Genomic DNA, 20778 nt, shown 5'->3' with positions numbered 1-20778 from the left:
CTGATAAGGGGGGGGGGGTCAAGGTGACCCCACTGCCGTTTCAAAGCCAAGAAAGATTTAACGCCGCAGAAATAACCAGTGGATTAGCGGCGGAGGTCAATGTGGCCTCCTGCCGTTCCAACACTGGAAAAGATAGAAATTCGCAGAAATAACCAGTGGATTAGTCTCCGTGAGATTTCGTAATCAACAATATCTGCTTTTGGTTCTCAGCCAAAAGTTGTCCTCATTTGGCCAGGTCAAAAGTAATTTTCCTCTAACAATCTTACTTTCGCTACGTAGCGGCACTTAATTGAAACAGACGTGTTCCTTGTTTAATTTTTGGCACATTTAAGCATATTTGTGTGCATTGAGTGAAGATTTATGATAAAGAACTCTGCCGCCTGGGACCGACGGATTCACCGGTTGCCGTCCGCCGCCCGCCGCCCGCGCCCGTTGAGGATGTCTGTGTAGCGTCCCTAACAAGCTGTCGCTTCTCAAAAAATTATTGGGACGTGTTTTGACGTCAAAACATTAGAAACGAGCAACTCTATCACCCTACCACCCACCGAAAAATTAGGGCGAAATTGCACCACATGTGAGCTCAGAAAACCTTACGGGGATCCCATCACCTCCTGCTAGGGCGAGTGGTGTTAATGTGTGCCATAAATTTGGTAATGGGGAGGGGGGCAAGCGTGCCCCCGCGGTTATCATGTGCGTACGCCCCTGAGCGCAATCACCGCTGGCATACAGCGTGGCAGCAGCCGCAGCTCCGGCCCCCCGTCTCAGCACGAGCACTGGTCATCCTCGACCTCTCCAGCTCTGCTGACGGGCCCTGCCACCCCCAGCTGGCCGCAAGGAGGCGGTGGTCATGCTGGGGGGCGATACCGGCGCCGACACCGGCGCGGCGCGGGCGGAGCGGCCGGACCGCGACTACGCCAGCCGCGGCGCAGGCGGAGCGGCCGGACCGCGACTACGCCAGCCGCGGCGCGGGCGGAGCGGCCGGACCGCGACTACGCCAGCCGCGGCGTGGGCGGAGCGGCCGGACCGCGACCACGCCAGCCGCGGCGCGGGCGGCGCGACGCCCGTCGGTCCCGTCGCCCGCGGCGCTTCCGGCCGGACGGTCGTCGCCCGGCCGCCGATCGTATTGTGATTAGGCGGATGAGATGCAGCTCAGTCCGACGCGGCGTCGGTAGCGCATGCTAGGAGCGAGACGCGACGCCGGATAACGGCGAAATTGTGTGCGGCCGCCGCCGTTCTGATTGAGTCGCGGCGGAAAAGGCGCGAAGCCGGCGGAAAAGGCGCCAGGCGCCAGGAAAGGCGCGCGCCGGGCCCTGTCGCCGTCGACGGCTGTCGGAGCCGACGTGGCGCCGCTCGGCGGTGGTCGATTGGACGAGATAAGCGCGCGGACGTCGTTGGAAGCCGATTCCGTTGATTTGCTCCGGCGCCGTCCGAGATCGAGCGATTGCCGGAGATGACAAATAAAAGGAAACACGCTACATGGTTGTCAGCTGTAGACACAGCGACCTCTTCACTGTTGCGATGCTTCAAAGCAGGAATGTTTTGATGCTAAGTGTTGTGTTTACTATCAGCACACCGGTTTGAAGTCCGATTTGTACACCTATGTTAGTCGTGTATGTGGGGAGGAGGGGGGGGGGGGGGGGGCGGGGTGCGTGCGTGCGTGCGTGTTTGTGCATGATGAAGAAGTTGCGTCACACAAGGTCTCGGATGATACATCTTGAACACTTGGGTGACAAACAGAAAAATCCTGTGTTTGATTAGGTTGGATAGCTACCTGATGTCAGAACAGCTGTATGTTTACCTACCCCCTCCCCTTCCCTACCACCATCACCACAAATGAACCGTCTCCTTCCATCCCACTGGATAGTTTCTCCGATTTAGTTCTACAGAGTAGCGACGGTATCACGCTGAAGCTGAGTCCGCCGATTCTGCTTTCCTAGCTGCTGCCTCTTAAATATTCACATGCCGGGCCTGAGTCTGACACGTTCCCTTTAAAAAGAGCAGCCCATTATTCGCTGCGAGTTGTGGCAAATATAATACCCAGCCAGAAGGTTGGAATAAGGTTTTGAGGGCTCCCAGCTCGGGGCAGGGAACGTTGCGCGAACAGCAAATTGCAGGCGTCCAATTTGCTGCGCTGACTGGACTTTTGTATGTGATCGGGCTGCATCATATTATCATTGAAATTCACCAACAGCTGGCACTGATCACTGATCAATGCTTATGTGGGACGGAATGTTACCAGTATTTCATATTGCTGGTGGAAGGCATCCACCATATGAGAGGTGAGGCACGATGAGATTGGTTGCTTTAAAGCGCTCTGATTTAAAGCGCTCTGGCTCAATATACCAATGTAATGCATCCATATTCCTCAATTATAAAAACTGACCTGCGTTCGTGTCATTAGTCCACACCAAACGCGATTATTACATCCGCAGAATTCTCTTCAAATACAGTGATCGTTCCGGGGACGCGTCAGACGTCGCTCGCACACGCTGGAGGGTTGAGAGCGCTGCTCGCGGTCAGCTGAGCCCGTCGTACCGATTGTCATCAGAGCGGAAGCGGCCGGCGGACTGCCGACGGCTGCAGCGGCCCAGCTGGTAACACGGCGCACGTGCGCACTGACCAGTCGCTGGCGGTGTTGGTTACATCACGTGCCCGCGTGCTGGTCACGGATTTTGTTGGCGAACCGCTGGGTGACGGCGCCCCCAGCAGGCCGCTAGGCCTTATCCAATCGGTTGAGGAGTCATCCTCCATAAGGAAGAGGTCGGCGGTGCCTGGTACATCGACTGGACTAGCGCGAAGCAGTCGGGGCAGTGCCAGCGAGCGGAGTTGACAGTACTGCGAGAAATGCCGCGGTCCGATTTTCCGCGATTTTTCGATTTTTTCCGTTCCTGGTTTCCGCTCCGATTTTCCGCCGCGGTCCCCACGCAGTTATTGCGATAACCAGGTGAGCAGCCACACACGGCAGAGGACTTAACTATGTGATATAAATCAGTGCGTCTTGCATGATCATCACTTGCAGCTGAATTAGTCTTTCTGGTTGCCTAACAGCGGAATCTATTGCAACATCTTCCCTACATTTCCTACATGCCTCACATACACTGCTCATCGGCAATAGCAGTGCTGCCTCCCCCGCATCCCTCACAGAAGCTCCACCGTGGCGCGAAAATCACTACTGTGAAAGCACCGGCGGGAACGAAATTCTGACTTTTTTACTTCCAGTCCGCCGTGTACCTGTGGGTTTTGACTTTCAGTCCGCCGTGTACCTGTGAGTTTCAAGACGATAAACGTCCAGTGTCATGCGTGTATTCCCAGTCCCGCCTCTGAGGACAACCGCCGCTGTCTCAGGCCTGCATTGTGCTTTCCGCCACTCCTCTCAACACGCGTTGCGTTCAGTTTCCCCACCGTGTTCACGTGGAAGACTGACAGGAAATATGATGGATGTTTAATGCCCGGCAAAATCCAATGCATATGGGCTGGCGCAACGCCAGTTTTAACCCATGTTTAAAGCCTGAAGCCAGGATTCTCAAGATTCCAAGTACACAAGACGCTCCATGCAACACAGACGGTTTAAGCCGTATAACCGTGTAGCCGTATAGCCGCTTCATCAACACAGGAGGCTTTAACCTTTTTAAGCCGTATAGCCGCTTCGTCAATACAGACGTTTTAAGCCGTATAACCAAAGGCTGAAAGCAATAGCCACGAAAGTCTCGGAAACCACGATATGAGTGATATTGGTGGTGCCGTCAGATCACCGAGCAGCTCCGCAGCTCCAAAAGCCTGCAGCATCGGCGAACTATCCAAAGGTCCACGCTCACAACGCGCAACCCAGGTGCGTCGGGGGTCGAACATACTGTAAGCGTTAGGGTGGTACGGGTACTGTCACGTTTTAAAGTACTCTATTTCATACCCTGCCGACCTAATTTTGCACCAAAGCCAGCGAGTTTGGGCCTATCCGCCGAGGGTCAACTCAACGAGCCAGCAGAGAGCACGCGTCGTCTGCCAACCGTTCCAAACGACATCCTAAAAGCGGCCGTCGTCGCTCGGGTGCAGCTCTGCTCGCGCAATTCTGCGACGGGCCGGCGCCGTCTGCGGTCGGCATCTCATCATCCCGTCGTCCTCGGCACCCGAGCGGTGCCTGGTCGGAGCCGCCGCCGCCCCCCCCCCCCCCGCCCCCCTCCCCCCGGGCGTCCCGGTCGGTGCCATGTCATCCGGCTCCCCGCGGAATCGCTTTCGGTCCGTGACGTCAGCGCCTCTGGCGGCGGCGATATCAGCACCAATCAATGGTCGTACTTTGCGAAGCCATTTCGAAAGGTGAACTGCGAACAAAGCTGATCATTTGCCACTGTCGGCGGCTCCCCAGGGAGTTAACAAATTGGCAAGTTACGCAGCCGTGATGTGTCCAAAGAACATCTAACTTAGACGACGAAGTGGAATTGAAACGGAAGAACATATGATAGCCTTGCATGGCTTTTGAAAACGTGCTAACGGAATTATACTTCTTTTGGATTTGCGTCCCATCACGGCACTCAATATTGGGCAATACGGCATCCTCCCCTGCCATTTAACGGTTGCATCGCTTCCAAGTCGTTTCATCTGAGATGGAGGCGCTGGGAAAATATCGATAACAATGTAGAGGATTCCCGTTGTGCATTATTGAAGAAGCATCTGATACCCACTCGTATTTCCGGGGCTTAGACTCCAAGAATACGAGCAGTTTTCATCAGCCTCCCAATGATGAAAGATGCTTTGACGGTGAGTGAAGACAAAACAAGGTCGATTGAGCATTAATTGAAAATTTTCGCTAAAGCCGAGATAAAGAATGTACGAACAATGTACATGAATGGAATACAAAAACGATAAGAATAAGAAACGTGAGAACGGTGTCGTGGCACCGGCTACCGGCACTGAAGAACCACCGGGATTTAGTGGTGCGCGGGTCAACACCGCACAGGCTTGCCATTGCAACTAAATGTTGCTTATGCATAACCCATAGAACACTGGCACCAACGGCCACCGGAATCTCGCCACCTCTAAGCTCATGCTCCTACAATGACGTCATACTGGCAAGGTGTCCGAGTCCTATGTTTAAGACACATCGCGTCTCCGTAGGATTGGGCTCTATCGGAAAGCATCAGCTGTGCAGCCGGCGGGCTGTCCAGTGTTAGACCCTACTAAAAATATGTGAGCAAGGAAAAACAGAGGACAGAACGAAGCAAAATCTACACAGTTAAGAGCTTAAGCAATTAGCGGGAGTAAAAGAAACGTGTTTTTCTTTTCGCCCGACTTTTTCAGTAACTTCGAAGCTGACTTCACGCCAAAGCAGCTATTGCACGTAGTCTGTCGCTGTTCATCATTCCGAAATCGAACAAACCGCCACGCACGAACCGCGAGCTCTCGCAGCAATAAACATCCCGAAATAATATGTGGCATGGGGGCGCCGGGTTAGTGCGTGACTCTCAGCCTGAGCCAACTAGTCCGATTCGACACGAATTCGGCTCGGTAAACGTCGCTCCGCAGCTCCGCCTTTTGTGGCTCAGGTGAGTGACAGGGGCACCGTCTGGGTCGAACAAACAAGGCAATTTCGGCCGGTGAGTCTCACATCAAGGGCTTTCGCTTCGCTGAAGCCGAGAGGGCAGATCGAGGACAATTTAGGTGATGTGCAACCAATTTCACGTGACTGTCGACATTGCATGGAACTATTGACAGGCACCTTGCTTTTCATGCACGCGTTGTTTTGGGGATCATTTTTACATTTGGCATATCATAGAGACGTCCGGCACAGACGTATAATGTATATAGAGTCGCTGCCAACAGGCACTTTGGTGAACGAAAACATAGACATGGCTAGGTTTAAAAGCTCTCTTGTTTTGTACCGTGTTTTTAGTACATCTTTTACCAGTCATACCCAGCTGTCTACGTCTCCGAGCCCTGACTATCGACAAGCAGTTCATGACGAGTCTCGAGTTGTCTTTATCGTGCATTGCTCGTCTCGCTCGGGAAGAACTTGCATATAGCACAACAACTTGCACATACTGTCGAAGACTGAATGTAAACCAGCATTCCACGCCCATGTACTAGTTAACTAGCAACCTTCGTAGGATACATTTAAAACTTGTCAGAGGTAGGCGATGAATGTGGAAATGTCACGGTGACACACCAAGCTGTAACAATATCACGCGGCCGCCTGCAGCCATCATTTAAACGCTGACGTAACAAAATTAAATGATTGGCCATGATTTAATGCACCCTTACGATTAACGTGCAAATAAGCTTATGGTCTAAAGCGTCGGCTGAAAGGAACAGAGGTCGGGCGTCGCGTAAGCTGCGCCCAGTACGTCCGGGTCAGGCACATCCTGTCGCGATATGCCACGCTCGCGACGCGCGCGACGGTACCGCCGCAGGCCTGAATGAGACATCGCATGGGCGTGAGCTTCGTGCCGCTGGAGAAGGATATGACCAGCAATGCGGGCATTATATACATGGGGATGCAGGCGAGAACAAGATCTTCTGTCCCTAATTCGTCCCCCACACCGAAGTGTCGGATTTTGTATCCTAACGAGTATGGTCGCAAACCGTCAAAAGGAACGCTTTAAGCGGAATATATTCTTGAAGAATGTCAGTGGTACACCAGGAGCGGAAAAAACGGTAGCTCTGACGTTATTGTTTCATCCAAATCATATATTATGATCAGCATGCAATGCGTATTAGGGCTTCAATGAAAAAGGCCCATCATGGTTGGTCATGAGACGGGTTGGAGCCGCCGAAGAAGTTAGCTATTTTTTCCCAGCATGACTAGAAAACTAGGATTCTGAGAGATCGCTTTCAGTATCATACAAATCTTGAATTACAGAGATGCTGTCATGCTTGCTGTTTGTCTTGAGTCATCGCGCTTTGGTCTAAACTGCGGCCATAATTGAAAACACCACTGTCACATGGCACTTGCCCTTTAGGCCCAGCAATAAGGCCAAAAACGGTACAATAATCTTCTCGTAAAGGCGAAGTTCGCGGGAGGGAGAAAAACTTTGAATTCATTTGGAGCACGTGCTTGTTCGGCTTGTTTGACGTCATGTGAACTTATTTAGCCTAACAGACTGCTTTTTCAAGATCTAATCGTTTTAATCAGCTGTTAGTGTTGCCTATATCATTAGTATTGTTGCGCGTAATGGCTGATGCACATTATTTGCTTACATGCCAAGCTCAGTATTTTAAACACCAATTATGTGTTTGATAACATACGTACGGATAATCCCGCGCATTCAATTACAACGTAGCCCCCTGCTTCGATGTGTGTATGCAAACAGCCTCAAACATAAGCATCCTGAAATCCACCCCTCAGCCTTCAACGTTCGGGATGTCTCTTATATCATTGTCGAGGTCCCATATTGTAACCCACTTCTACTATGGCTGGTGCGCTTGGACCAAATGTCATATCAGATGTGCAGGCTGGGAGCACATATCCGATGGAAATGAAAATATTCCGTGCATCCGGACAGAGCAAAGGACATCAATAATGTAAATCATCCCAGCCATTTCACCGGCGGCCTTAGCTTATCGATAGCCTAACCCTATCAAGCCTTTTTCCATACATATCCATGCCATTGCGAGGAGCATAAAATGCAAACGATATGGATGGACACATGTGCTGCTCAATGTAATATCACATACACATACATATATATATATATATATATATATATATACATCTCTCTCGTATATATGCATATATATATATATATATATATATATATATATATATATATATAAGCATTGTGATATCAATGGCTAAATCAAGAACCGAGGCTGATAATCAAGCATCCTTGTAAGGGAAATCATGCTGTACTCATGCACTTGCAATGGACTCCACAATTCGCTAGCGCTATTGCAATCACGCCAAAACACGGGCTATGTCGATACTAAACGAACCTTGACGATCAGAAGCAGGTGGTCATTATTGTAACCATGCTTGTTACCGTATTGAAAAGCACGGCACTGTTACAATACCTGTGATTTTGTAATGCTATCGCCTCCGCTACCACGGCTAATTTGGATTCTTGGGACTGACTAAGAAATGGTTAGCTCAGTAGGTTTGAGCGTTTTTTGGCGCACATGCAATACATGTCGGCTGCTCCAGGCTCTCGACCAATCAGGAAGATCGATGCCCCGCCTAAGCGCTAGTGCGGGAAGTTCGTGATACTGTTTCTAAGTGGAAGACTTGACGAACAGAGAATCAATATCGAAGACAACTTAGCAGTCAGCTGAACAATGTTCGGCAAGAGCCAAGAGTCTGGCGGACTGGGGCACCCGCGACATGAGCATCAGCATCGCATGTGCGCCGTTCATGCCTCGATTCAGGTCACCTAGATGATATAAATCGTTCACGGTCTCCGGGCATTTTTGAAGAGTACGTTTGACGTCCCGTGGGCAGAGCAGATCGGTCTGGAATTGTTCCAAAGCCCTCATCTGGTGACCGTCAGGTCCGACTGTTCTGCCCCAGTGACGCGGACGCCAGTCAAGAAAACCTCCACTGATCGTTCGTTTCTGCGGTGATTTGACGAAAGGCCTTGGCCTGACAGTTCCTGCGCTCGCACTCCGCATCCGCGAGTCCGACGTCGTGCGGCTGAAGACCGTGTTTTGAGCGTGATTGGGGTGTTTTGGCTGATCGGCGCCTACACGATGTCTCTCCCGCGCCCGCCAACCGTTATGATAACTGATTCCAGACGGGAGTGTCGACTGCCAGAATGTAAAACACGGTTGTGCTTCAGGCTTGCGTGTTTTAGCAGGCTTGCAAAAAGACACTTTTTGTTTGCTAGCACCTGCATTGCCCATACCTGGGTACATGTCTTCAAAGCCGGTCCGCTGTGCTGATTGGCCAGCCGGACGTTTATTGTGAGGAATATGGAAACGAATGGAACTAAACGACGGGAACGGTCCTTTGGAAACAACGCTGTCGGTCGTGCAGCGTGCTTTCATGCGCATGAATATGATGGTTTATGGTGTGGTCGGATATGCTGGCTCCCATAATTCACTTGGCACTCCGTGGGGTTTCGCACAGTCATCACGCGGCTTACATGATTGATAATGTCTCGTGACATGGATGGGGCAGCGCAGTTAACATTCAGTTTGTATACCATGATCAATAAGCAAAGTGTGTCGATCCGAATGATAGATGAAGTCACGGTTAGCTATGGTACAATCAACATGTATTGTGGCCAGTAAAGCAAATCGGGTGGGGAGCGGTGGATGGCCCGACAGCAGCAGAAGAAAAGTACTACATACTTACAGCGCTGTTAGCAACACAATTTTGAAGCTCGGAACGAGCATGACCTGTTGGATATCTGGTGGTGTATTACGTACATCTACCCGGTTATGAATGTCTCATTTCACCACAAAATACTGCGTAACCAGGCATCTCCAACGTTACTTGCCTACAGGAACTTATCATACATGAGCCAGTGATCCAGACCCATGACTGACGTCAGTTGAGAGGATGAAAGAAATGTGCGGCAATACGATGATAAACCACCCTCAGTTTCGGTGCAAAGTCTGTGTGTTTGCTGGTAGGACAGCTGTTGGTCTATTGTCATCCATGCAGCGGCTGCTAAATGTATGAATGCTGTGGACGCGGACAAAGGTGTCAGGTGTCAGCGGTGAACTTAAGTACTTTAAAAGCAAGAGGAAATTTGGTCATGTTCAGCATGGGGACTTGCATGATGCACATGTGAAGATGGGTGCATCAAGTCAGGAAAGGTACCAGGCATAACGGCATTCAGGACAGCGACAGTCATGCTTTCTAGACACCATGGCGGGTCGATGAATCATGATCTTCTCCACTATTGTGCACCATCTTGCACGCATTATAATCATTCGAACTGTTGTCCATGTGGATGGTACTGTTGTGCACGAAACGTTCAGGGTACTTTTCCGGCTACCGTCGGGTTGTCGTCATGAGAATACAAAGATGTTTGGCGTAAAGCCATTTACGTATCTGACTTAAAGCGTTGTACACGCATCACAGTCTCGAAAGCGCTCCGGGACTCAGGCTGAGAACGCTCAATCTTGACTGGTGAGAACGGCTCTTGACTGATGAGAACGGCGATGTGTCATCCTCGTCCTGTCCCCATCGGTGGACCGGCATTGCAGCCACTACACTATCGAGGAGGACTGATACTCCTCCCCTCCTCCATCTCTTGGTCACCCTGCGCTCATTGGTAATGCAGTGGTCGGGGTCCCGGTTAGAGCCTTTTTCTCCCTCAAAAAGTTAATCAGCATCAGCAACATCATAAATAAAAACGCAGCACTGGCATCATCTGACTAGCCATGCTTACGTCCAAAATGTAATTACCAGCAAAGGGCACCAAATTTGCGTCGCTTAGTTGAAGTAATGCGCATTTAATGCTATCACTTAATGTGCTTGACACACAATTGCGCTCGTAGAAGGTCTTTGCATATGTTAGTAACGGCGGTGCGACTATTGTTGCCACTCGCACTTCTGTCTCTCTATCTATGAATGGAATGGGAGAGCCATGCGAGGATCACCCCGCTCAGTTGACAAGGCGGAAGATCAGGTTGAAGACCCCCCCCCCCCCCCTCCGCCTCCGGCAAAGTTCAGCATTAACCCGACCACGGTGTGGAAGGAAGTTATGCCGTCCCCCAGCCCCCCCCCCCCCTCTCTCCTCGCTGGGGGAGGCGCCAGAACGACGGGCAGAGGGGATATCCGCTTCTATTTCAGGAAAAACTTCACATAAACTCTGCCGTGATATTGAAAGAAACGAAGTAAAAATCATGTTTATCCCCCCCCCCCCCATTCTTTTCACAGGATGCACCGGGACTACCCTTAACCTCAACCCAGCGAGCATACAATTGGGAGGCTCCGCCGCCGCCGCCGGTACGACTGTCCCCGTCATGAGACACGCACCTGGCTTCAGCCGGACCATCCTGCTGATGATCTTGCCGTAGCGGTTGGAGACGACGCAGCGGTAGCGGCCCCCGTGAACGTCCAGGCGGAACAGGCGAGCCGGGAACGGGTGGAAGTACAGGCTGCCGTTGGACAGCGACTCCCTGAAATGAGATCACGCTTCAGTAACCCTTCCAAAAATAGAACGAACGAGTTCCTTCACCAGACCGCACTCGATGCGTGTCTGATGACGCCGAGCAGTATGCTGAAGCGCAGCTCGCGCCGGGCTTCGTCTCACGATCGGCTCATCGCTCGGACAGATGAGCCTCGAAGCGAGCAGCTAACGCAGCGCGCAACAAGCGGTTAATGGCCGGGACGAGACAGCGCCGGTCAAACGACGCTGAACGCCACATCTGGCACGATCTGCTCAGACATGGTAGGAACGTCTGGACGCGTGTGGCGTGCAAACGTGATTTGTTCGCCATACTCGCTGTGTCCGTTTTCGACGTTCATCCACGCTGCTGCAGATTGCAGCCATGTGAGCTGTTCAGACCTCTCATACTGATTTCCTTCAACCGGGGACGAAGTGTGGCAAAATGATTTCGGGGAGCGGGCTGAACGGTGGCAAATGATGAAACGTACTCCCGAAGTACGTCAAGAAACAGACTTTCCACGGATTTGCTCGATTTTTTGTCTTACAGCTGGGAGCGGCAGCCTGGGCCCAAATTGAGGGAGAGCTGCCCCCCCCCCCCTCTCAAATGAATAATAAACTACCCCCCTGTCTTCATGGTGCTCTTAGTTGCACTCATGTGGGTTGGAACGCTTGTATACCCATATTGCACATCTGTGCGACCTTTATCCAGCCAGCTGGAATGACTTCGAGGGACAGCATGTGCTGACTGCATGAACTCAGAGAGCGTGAGAAGGTTGAGCACGAGTCAGTCAGGGTTCAGCGGAATACAGCATCTGTCGGAAACAAAGTTTCTTTAAAAGTTTGTGGTTCGACGGAATAAAAAAGGGCCGCAGGTAGTCAAATGGTCGCGAAAATGGATGATTTACTGCGACTATGCTTATATCACCCAATAACTTGTCTGTACAACAAGAATTTGTTGCATCTTTGAGGCTGGAAAAGTAATTCATCGCAAAGAACGATATCGCAGGCGCACAAGTACCGCACAGCATGCCCAGGGCTAACAACCGCAGAAGTAGATCGCAGCGTCTCCCAGTGAGAAACTAAAAACTATCAGCGTGAATTCATCAATCACATCATGTTGAGACATCACCTGTGTACCTGACACACAAAATAGGTGTGTACTTTTCTCGGACCCTGTCGAGTGAGGAATCACATCTCATCAGGCAGGAGATGGGATCACATCTCATCAGGCAGGAGATGGGATCACATCTCATGAGTGCGATCATTTCGAATGCATTGCAGTCTCAGTGTATTACGTGCTGCCAGTGGGTCACCGATTCGCTGTTCCCCAAAATCTGCCGTCACTGCGGCCGCGCCGTCATCATGCCGTGAGGAGAGGCGATGGTCTACAACCTCGCCTTGACATGGCTTTAAAACGCCGACACTCAAAGCTGCTGCGGGTCATATTAACGCCAATGGGCCCAATTTTAATTTCAGGGTCGATATCCATTACGCCATGGCACGAAATGATGAGTTGGAGCTTAACAGGCGCAAATGGTCTTCCAAGGAATTTATATTCCTCGGGCGGTTGCGACCCACAGTCAGCATATTACGTTCAGCGTCTCAACAAGAAAATAACACTCTTATCAAGTAGCAATATGGTGTGTGTTTTGGATAATTGGCTTATCTAGATGGAATGGTTTAAATCAACTGCTGTTTAAGGCAGAGGGCGCCAGCATTGCCAGTGCCCGCCAGCCTTTGAAGGCATAATAAAAAAGGCAGGCAAATGATGATAAGACGAATGACGGCAGGCCAACGCGTCATCATGGCATGATGCGTTTCATGCGCTACGGTTAAAGCGTATGCAGCATATTGAACACCCATATCCTTCCCACTGAGGATATGGGTGAGGCTGACTCAATCATCCACACGCAGGACACATTCATGAGGAACGTGTCGCTCTGCGTCCAGCATGTCCAAAATGGAGTATGTGACAGACTGTGCAGAAGGCAGAATGGGTGTGCTCAGTGATAACACACATGATATCAAATAAAAGAAATTATCAGTTCCTCTACATGGCGAAATGGCCGCGGCCGTCGGTGGGCCCTTCAGCCACAATCACAATCATTCATGGTTTTAACACAGTGGTTCACTTTTCTATTCACAGGCGCATGAAAGCCTGCTCCTACACAACATGTGTACAGGGGAAATGCTGTTCACTCAACGGCATCTGCAGGCGGCCCCAGGAAATGTCCCACCCGTGTTCCTGCATTGATGATATCCACACTGGTATCGGTAGACATTGTCGCAAAACCCCACACCACCACCATCGCGGTGCCTAGAACCGTACGGCATAACGTTTTTTCTTGCCCACAAGCACTATGTCTCCCTCCACCAATTCCCTCGTGAACCACGAGACCAGCCCGTCCACTCGCAGTCCGCCCATGTCCCGGCGGGCCACGGCATCGACGCCGACGCGGCTGCCGCGCCGCTCCTGTCGGCGCCGCCGGAGGCACTCCCGTCGGCCGGCCGGTGCGCCGCCGCTCGCGCCCCACAGCGACCTCGCCGCACACAAGCCCCGTCGGCAGCGCCAGCCGCTCTTGAAACGGGCCACGTGGCGCGCCGGCCGGCGCTGATCGTCGTTCGGACGGCGCCGCGCCGCCCCGGAAGAGCCGCCGGAAACGGAGCCGGCCGGCGCCGGCAGAACGCCGCCGCCGCACGGACGGAACGAGGCCGCTACCTTCCTGCGACGGCGTCGTTCCAAGCGAGAGCTGGCGCGACACTTAGCGCGTGTTGTTGCTTAGCAACACAATTTCGACGGACGGTGATATTTGCGGCGCGGCGCCGTCGTAGATGGAACGCAGTTTTTAATTTTTCGAAGCGGGCGCGTGATATCGCGCGGAACAAAATTATCTCACATCACATTTTGTCACTAATAACTTTCAGGAAGTTCCAGGACAAGCCTAGCCACGACGAGACTGCGCCAGGAGATGGAAGAATTATTTTCGGTATTCCAAAGCAGGTACTGTAGCGTCCATGCGGTTGTCATTATTAAGAGATAGGTTGGCCGCCATTGAGACAGTTCACCTGAAAATAGCAAGTCTTAACATATGAAAGAGGCTGCAGTCGTGCGCTTTTAGCCTTGCTTATTCAGACGTCCAGTAGCTACATAGCTCACACCACGCTAAAGGGCACACGCAACTGGGATCACACAAAGGCAAAGCATACATGTATTTGAAGCCGGTGAGCCCACCCAGTGGGTAATGCTTCAGTGAATTATACCCCGTCGCGCCCCGTCCTTGGACTGACCCGATCTCTTTCCCCTTCTTCAACAGATCTACCCCTCTGCCACCACTGCGATTGAGCTCACCGCCCCCCCCCCCCCCCCCTCCCCATCCCTCTCCCATCTAATCGTACTTCCGTCCTCATCTCTCCATCCATTTGCTTTGATCACACTCGTCCTTCCGTCCCGTCCGTTCGTGTCCGTCCCCATCCCTGCGTCACGTCTCTTGTGCTGGATCACCCAGTAGTCTGTAGCCCTGTCTCACCTTCCGTCCCATCCGTTCGTGTCCGTCCCCATCCCTGCGTCATGTCTCTTGTGCTGGATCACCCAGTCGTCTGTAGCCCTGTCTCACCTTCGCATTGATGCCTCGCCGCTCAGTGACCCGTCCCTGTCCTTCCCCGAAGCCGCCCAATGACGCGCCCCTGCCGCGCCTCCGTGCTGGGCCACGCAGCCCGTCCCCTACCCTCTCTCGCGGCCGCCTCGTGACCTATTGCCCCCTGGGCCGGGTGCGGACCCCGCGGCAGGCGACGACCATGCATTATCCAGGGACAGGAGCCGCCTGAATGCCGTCGTTTACATACGGCCTGACGGACGAGCGCCATTACAGACACCATCAGGGACATCCCACACCTGCAGCCCCCCCCCCCCCCTCCCCCTATCCCACCGCCCACCGTCTACCTCCAGACGATGTTGAGTGTGTGGGCTCGGACTGTGTGGCGATAAACTGGCGAAAGAACCGGCGAAATTAAAAACAAAGGAAATCATAACTCGCGAAATAATGCAACGAATTGCGACGAAAGTGGTACCACGGGATAAAATAGTACCACGGGATATAGTTTCATCCAATCATCTATTTTGACCAAAGCTTGAATCTGGACGCCGCCGTTTGGTGCTTTGCTATTAATCGTCTTGTTAAAATTACTTCAATCGCGGAAAGTAGCACATTAATACCACGATTGTCATGCACAAGCGTTGATGTTCGCTAGACTGTGTAAGTCGCCGTACAAGTGTGCTCTCCTAACCTTCGCAGCACAAACGTCCAAAGACTGAAACCAATGCCTGAACAAGCCGACAAATGCATCCGTTTGCTTTTCTACCTGCAGAGGTAGAGTTGATGTGGAGAAGAGCTGGAATTTGTATAGAAATACCGGTGCGGCCACCAGCCTAGAGACGATGTTCACCAGTCTGGAACTAGCAACGTTCGACTGGCACCAGCAGTAAAGCTGGCTTTCAATGTGCCCAACACGAGTCAGTACTTCCTGGCAGTGGCAAATTGACGTCTAACGACATTTTCCCCACACGCGCCGGCCCTTGGTACTGGTGGGGCACCGCCGTTACTGTTGTAGTGCTGACAGGTGTTACCACAGACAGGTGTGACCACGGTGCAAAAAGCTTGCATCTCTATGCATTCCTCATATGTGTGTGTGTGTGTGTGTGTGTGTGTGTGTGTGTGTGTGTGTGTGTGTGTGTGTGTGTGTGTGTGCGTGTGTGTGTGCGTGTGTGTGTGCGTTTGCGTGTGCGTGTGCGTGCGCGTGCGCGTGTGCGTGTGCGTGTGCGTGTGCGTGTGCGTGTGTGTGCGTGCGTGCGTGCGTGCGTGCGTGCGTGCGTGCGTGCGTGCGTGCGTGCGTGCGTGCGTGCGTGCGTGCGTGCGTGCGTGCGTGCGTGTGTGTGTGCGTGTGCGTGTGCGTGTGCGTGTGCGCGTGTGCGTGTGCGTGTGCGTGTGTGTTAACCTGCGATCCTCTGCAGTGCGTCACGACGGATACCCGTGCTTGACCCTACACCTCGGTCTGGACATCGTCTCTGGACGGCCATTCCAGCTGGTAGCCGCACATCGTTCTTTAAGCGCAGTCGCCATGTGGGCTGCGAGAGCGGGCGGAGCGCCTGCATCGTCCGCCAGTTCCCCTAGAGGCCGGACGTCACCACCGCTGGTCATCCTCGAAAGCCGTGGTCCGCCCTAGGAGCCGGCGTGACAGCCGGGGCCAGCGACACGCCCCAAGCGCACGCACTTGGCCGTGCGGTCTCATCTCGGCACATAACTCGGCAACTTCGCCCTCAGTCGTTCACAAACTTCTCAATTAGAGCACTTCCAAGACAAATTGCAGGGGGCGCTGCGCACTCAGCGGAGAGGCACGTGGCCTTGCAGAGGCGTTGGCTACTGGTGCCATATTTCGGGACATCTGCACTATCACGATAAGAGAAGGACTGCAACAGTCCACACACTGGTGCTAGTTTGTGTTCTTGTAAGTGCCAACTTGTCCTTCACGACAAAACAACCAGATGAATGTTCTGGCCGGTGAAAACATCAGTACATGTGAATTGCCCAGTACTTCCAAAGCTATGCATATCTTTACCATATCAAAGACTGAGCAACCATGATCGTAAGTACATCTGCAGGAGGTATGACATCCGGTATTTCAGGTGATCAAGGAACTCGTACAACTGTCATCCATCTTCACTGACTGTTCCAGTCAGCGGCACATAACAGCATTCATGTCTCACTTTTTTCTCCAAAACAGAAAAGCCCACACCGCAAACAAAATCATGGAAACTACAATTTTGATGTGTCTGGATATGCTTGAAGATGAAAAAAACGCAAAAGACGAAGACGCAAAAGACAAAGACGCGACTTTAAAGACGAACAAAACCCTAAGTGTGATGTGTTCGCCAAACTCTATATCGCTACCCAAATTCCTGTTTAGCTCACGTTACGCAAGTTTGGAAAAAAACGCAAGCACGGGGTGGGCAGCGGAAGAAGGCACGCCTGCGGAGATTGACGAGGGCAACAGCAAAACAACACAAATCAACCGCAAACCCGTCCGACCGAGAGTACTCTCTGGACAGGCACTGCATCCTCTCACCTGACGCCGGACACGTAGGAGACGGGGTCGCCGGAGTCAAGAGTCCAGAGCACGTCGAGGGGCGGGGTTCCGCGCCCCCGACAGTCCAGCCGGGTGCCGGACGTGTTGGTGAAACGCACGAGACCGGGCGGCTCCAGAAGAAACTGGGGACCCTCGTACGACGCGCCTGCCGCACGGACACGGTCGTCAGAGCCGGCCAGACAACCTTCAGCCGTCACTGAGACGCGGATGCAGTCATAACAATCTGTCTCTATTATCATCTGTCTTGCTTCTTACTGCACCCTCGCGACAACCCGTTTGTCTGGGGCAGGCTGCATGCGTCTGCAACGAGTGGGCCGAGACCCCGAGGGAGGGAAGACGCCCGACCGGATACCCAGCGCACATGCGCGGGTTAAGCTCGGCGTCTGGCCCCCCAGGCGCATGCAGGCCTGTCCCACCGTTAACCATTTTACTTCATCCCGAAGCCCTGAAATGACCGTTTCTGGTCGAAAGGGCTCTGATCTAAACAACCAAACCCAACCAGTCATAAGCGCCGTTCGGACGGTCAGACAACCTGCGGCCGTTACTGAAACACGGATATGGTCCTTTGGCCGGCCAGACAATCAGACGGCTTTCAGTCGCCACTGAGACAGGGACACAGTCGTTCGAACCGGTCAAACGGCTTTCAGTCGCCGCTGAGACAGGGACACAGTCGTTCGAACCGGTCAAACGGCTTTCAGTGCCGCTGGACAGGACACGCGTAACGGTCAAACGCTTTCAGCAGCCGCTGAGACAGGGACACAGTCGTTCGACCGGTCAAACGGCTTTCAGTCGCCGCTGAGACGGGACACAGTCTTCGAGCCGTCAAACCTTCGCAGCCACTGAGACAGGGGTCGTTCGACCGGTCAAACGGCTTTCGTCCCGCTGAGACAGGGCAACAGTCGTTCGAGACGGACAACGTTAACCGGTCAAAACGGCTTTCAGTCGCCGCTGAGACAGGGACACAGTCGTTCGAACCGGTCAAACGGCTTTCAGTCGCCGCTGAGACAGGGACACAGTCGTTCGAACCGGTCAAACGGCTTTCAGTAGCCACTGAGACAGGGACACAGTTATTAAAGCCGGCCAGACCGTCTGCAGTTGTCAATAAGATACAGAGGTCATAGAGCCGGCCAGACGATACCACGGCATTCAGTGCGCTACCTTTGACACCTAATTCCGCAGAGGCTCGAAATTTGGCTTTGCCTGAGCTTGCCTTTGGCAAGCAGCTGAATTTTAGCTCAATGTCACCAGAAAAACGTTGAGAGCATCCCTCTGAGGATTGAAGCCTTATGGAACTTCCGATATTGCATCACGTCTATTCTCTCAACGTCTTGACTACCTAGTAACTAAAGCTACAGATCAGCCGATTAGTGAAATGTTCCAGATGTGTTCCGGTTCCAAACGTACTTGTCCTGCGACAAATCACGCGAATGCGCACGCTTATGCATATTTTGGCAGCATTCGCCCTTGGCTGCTGCGAAGATGGGACCCACATTCTTCAGGATTGTTTTTGTTTTAAATGGAATGTTTTACATTTGAAGGTATTGAAGCAAGCATCAGGTATGATGAAACAAGCTTAATTATTGGTATACTTAAAGGAAGAAAAGACTGCTTTAGAGAACACCCATATCCCCGTTTACTAAATATGCTCCTCGATGCTTCATTTTTTTAGCACGTCATCGTACCTCCCACAATATTGATGGACAGCCAGTTGACGGCCCTTATATCTGGAAATCCTGTTCACGAACGACAGATGGAAACAACTGAACCATTATGTCCTTCTGGGCCTTGATCGTCGCATCGGGTATGGAATGGCAGCATTTGAATGACGTTGTTATGACGTCATGAATGTCAAGGTGCGCTTGAAATATTCTCCCACAATTACTCTCCAACATCTTTGCAGCCTTCTAGATCAGGAATAAGAGGGCTTCAGGTCCTTAAAAGGGCATGGCCGTGAGCTGCATCAAAAGGTCTTCAATATGGCCATGGCAGTTTGAAACTCCATACAAATATGGAACACTCCCTGTGAATTAGAGATAGCTTTTTTCTTTCTTATGTCCGGCATGCTTCAAGCATCCCCAAAACTAAGGATTAGGTGAACTCCGATGGAGAAATTACCGGTCCTTGCCTCAACTGATGTTTCATCCCTCCGATACGCGTATTCCTTCAAAGAGCGGTTAGAACTCGCTAGGCGCCTTGGTGCGCAAGAAAGGGTCGATCTCGCACGAGACGGGCACAATAATTGAAAAAACATGCTGCAAGTATTTGTTAACGAACTGTCGAATACAAACTGCTGCATCGATAGCCATAAGGCCTTTGCCTCTTCAAACACTGTAAAATGTTTGCATGATGTTAGGAAAACAGGGACAGGCTGCTCGGACACACTGTTGGGTTATTCGGTGAAATATAGCCGGAAGTAACACATTCCGTTGGAATGCAAGCATAGCTGTGTTCGTTCATCATAGTGATATGTTCGTCATGCATTGATGTGGGCTCTCAGTAACGATCCATTAGGCCAGCCGGTGACTCATTTTTCCATGAATGCCAGCTGTTCTCACAGCACTGCTGCTATGCAAATAGTGGGGCAACAGCTTATGGAAAAAGCTATAACTGCTCCACTAAGCCCGGCATGGGTTATAAGCGCATTCAGGACGCAAATATGCATTGCATGCTCAGTAACATGGCCGTCAACAGGATGTGGGGTCTATGGGGTCAGCCGATTACCTGAGGGGGAGGACTCATGCTCGAAAGTGACACAGATTGATGGTTTCGGTGGTAACACGTCGTACGGGCAGGGCTCCCCGCTGGCTTAGTACTGCTCGGATGGTGTCACCAACGCTCTACAATCTCAGGACTGGGCAGTGCTAGATATTACAGCCGAAGTACCCTCTGATGGGCATTGTGAATGTCATCGACATTCACTGGAGACACTTTTGTGTCTCAAGTTGAAATTACGCCCACGGTTACAAAAGGTCATCAAAAGTTGATTTAGTTTGCATGCAAGTTGCCCAGCTGAATTCTTAAGTGAACTTTGCAAACATTTAGAACATGCTCTGAACATCAATTAGCATTAAACTACTGGCCTTCATTGCTTACCCTGATCCATCACGTCCTTGCAATCTGATGGTCTTTCGCGGCAACATGGTTCTTATTAGAGAAATATTGTGCCTCGAGTAAAACGTGATCCCAGTTGAACAGAAAGTATTGTAGGATGTATTTTAAAAAGCAAGTGCTTGCAGGCCAACTCGGGTCAGGCCATATAATGACCTCCTCGTCTTAGCACAGCACTCGCAGGTGTGGCAGAAGCCCAAAGCAGAGGATCGAAATTGTGGACGCAGCGGGACGGTGACGCATCCAGAACTGTTTCGTTTCGATTTGCTAACAACAGTGGTAACTTACGAAAAACATGGGTTAAGTATCTACATACTTTGCAATGGAATATCATGCATGTATTTCTCTCCCCCTCTCACGCCGTCTCTCCCTCCACCCCTCCCTCCCTCCCTCCCCATTCACTCTCTCTTCTCTCTCCCTTGCTCTTTCTCTTTCTTTCTTCTCTCTCGAGTAATGTTAAGTCGACGGCCTGACATGGCTA

The 20778-nt window shown here is 51.8% G+C and overlaps 1 protein-coding gene across 1 annotated transcript in view; it reads right to left on the bottom strand.

Moving 5' to 3' along the window:
• LOC119092441 (Down syndrome cell adhesion molecule-like protein Dscam2) overlaps positions 1–20292 on the bottom strand; it is a gene marked incomplete at its 3' end in the record, with an annotated part of 28831 nt that extends 8539 nt beyond the window's left edge. Inside the window, 3 exon segments of the mRNA XM_037215403.1 lie at positions 10916–11058; positions 17169–17334; positions 20283–20292. Of these exon segments, the coding sequence (XP_037071298.1) occupies positions 10916–11058; positions 17169–17334; positions 20283–20292 (319 nt within the window).
• Positions 20293–20778: the final 486 nt, after the last annotated feature.

This window comes from Pollicipes pollicipes, unplaced genomic scaffold (assembly GCF_011947565.3).
Source record: "Pollicipes pollicipes isolate AB1234 unplaced genomic scaffold, Ppol_2.1 Scaffold_3447;HRSCAF=4054_pilon_pilon_pilon, whole genome shotgun sequence".
Taxonomy (NCBI): domain Eukaryota; kingdom Metazoa; phylum Arthropoda; class Thecostraca; order Pollicipedomorpha; family Pollicipedidae; genus Pollicipes; species Pollicipes pollicipes.
This window is presented reverse-complemented; position numbering and strand designations above follow the sequence as displayed.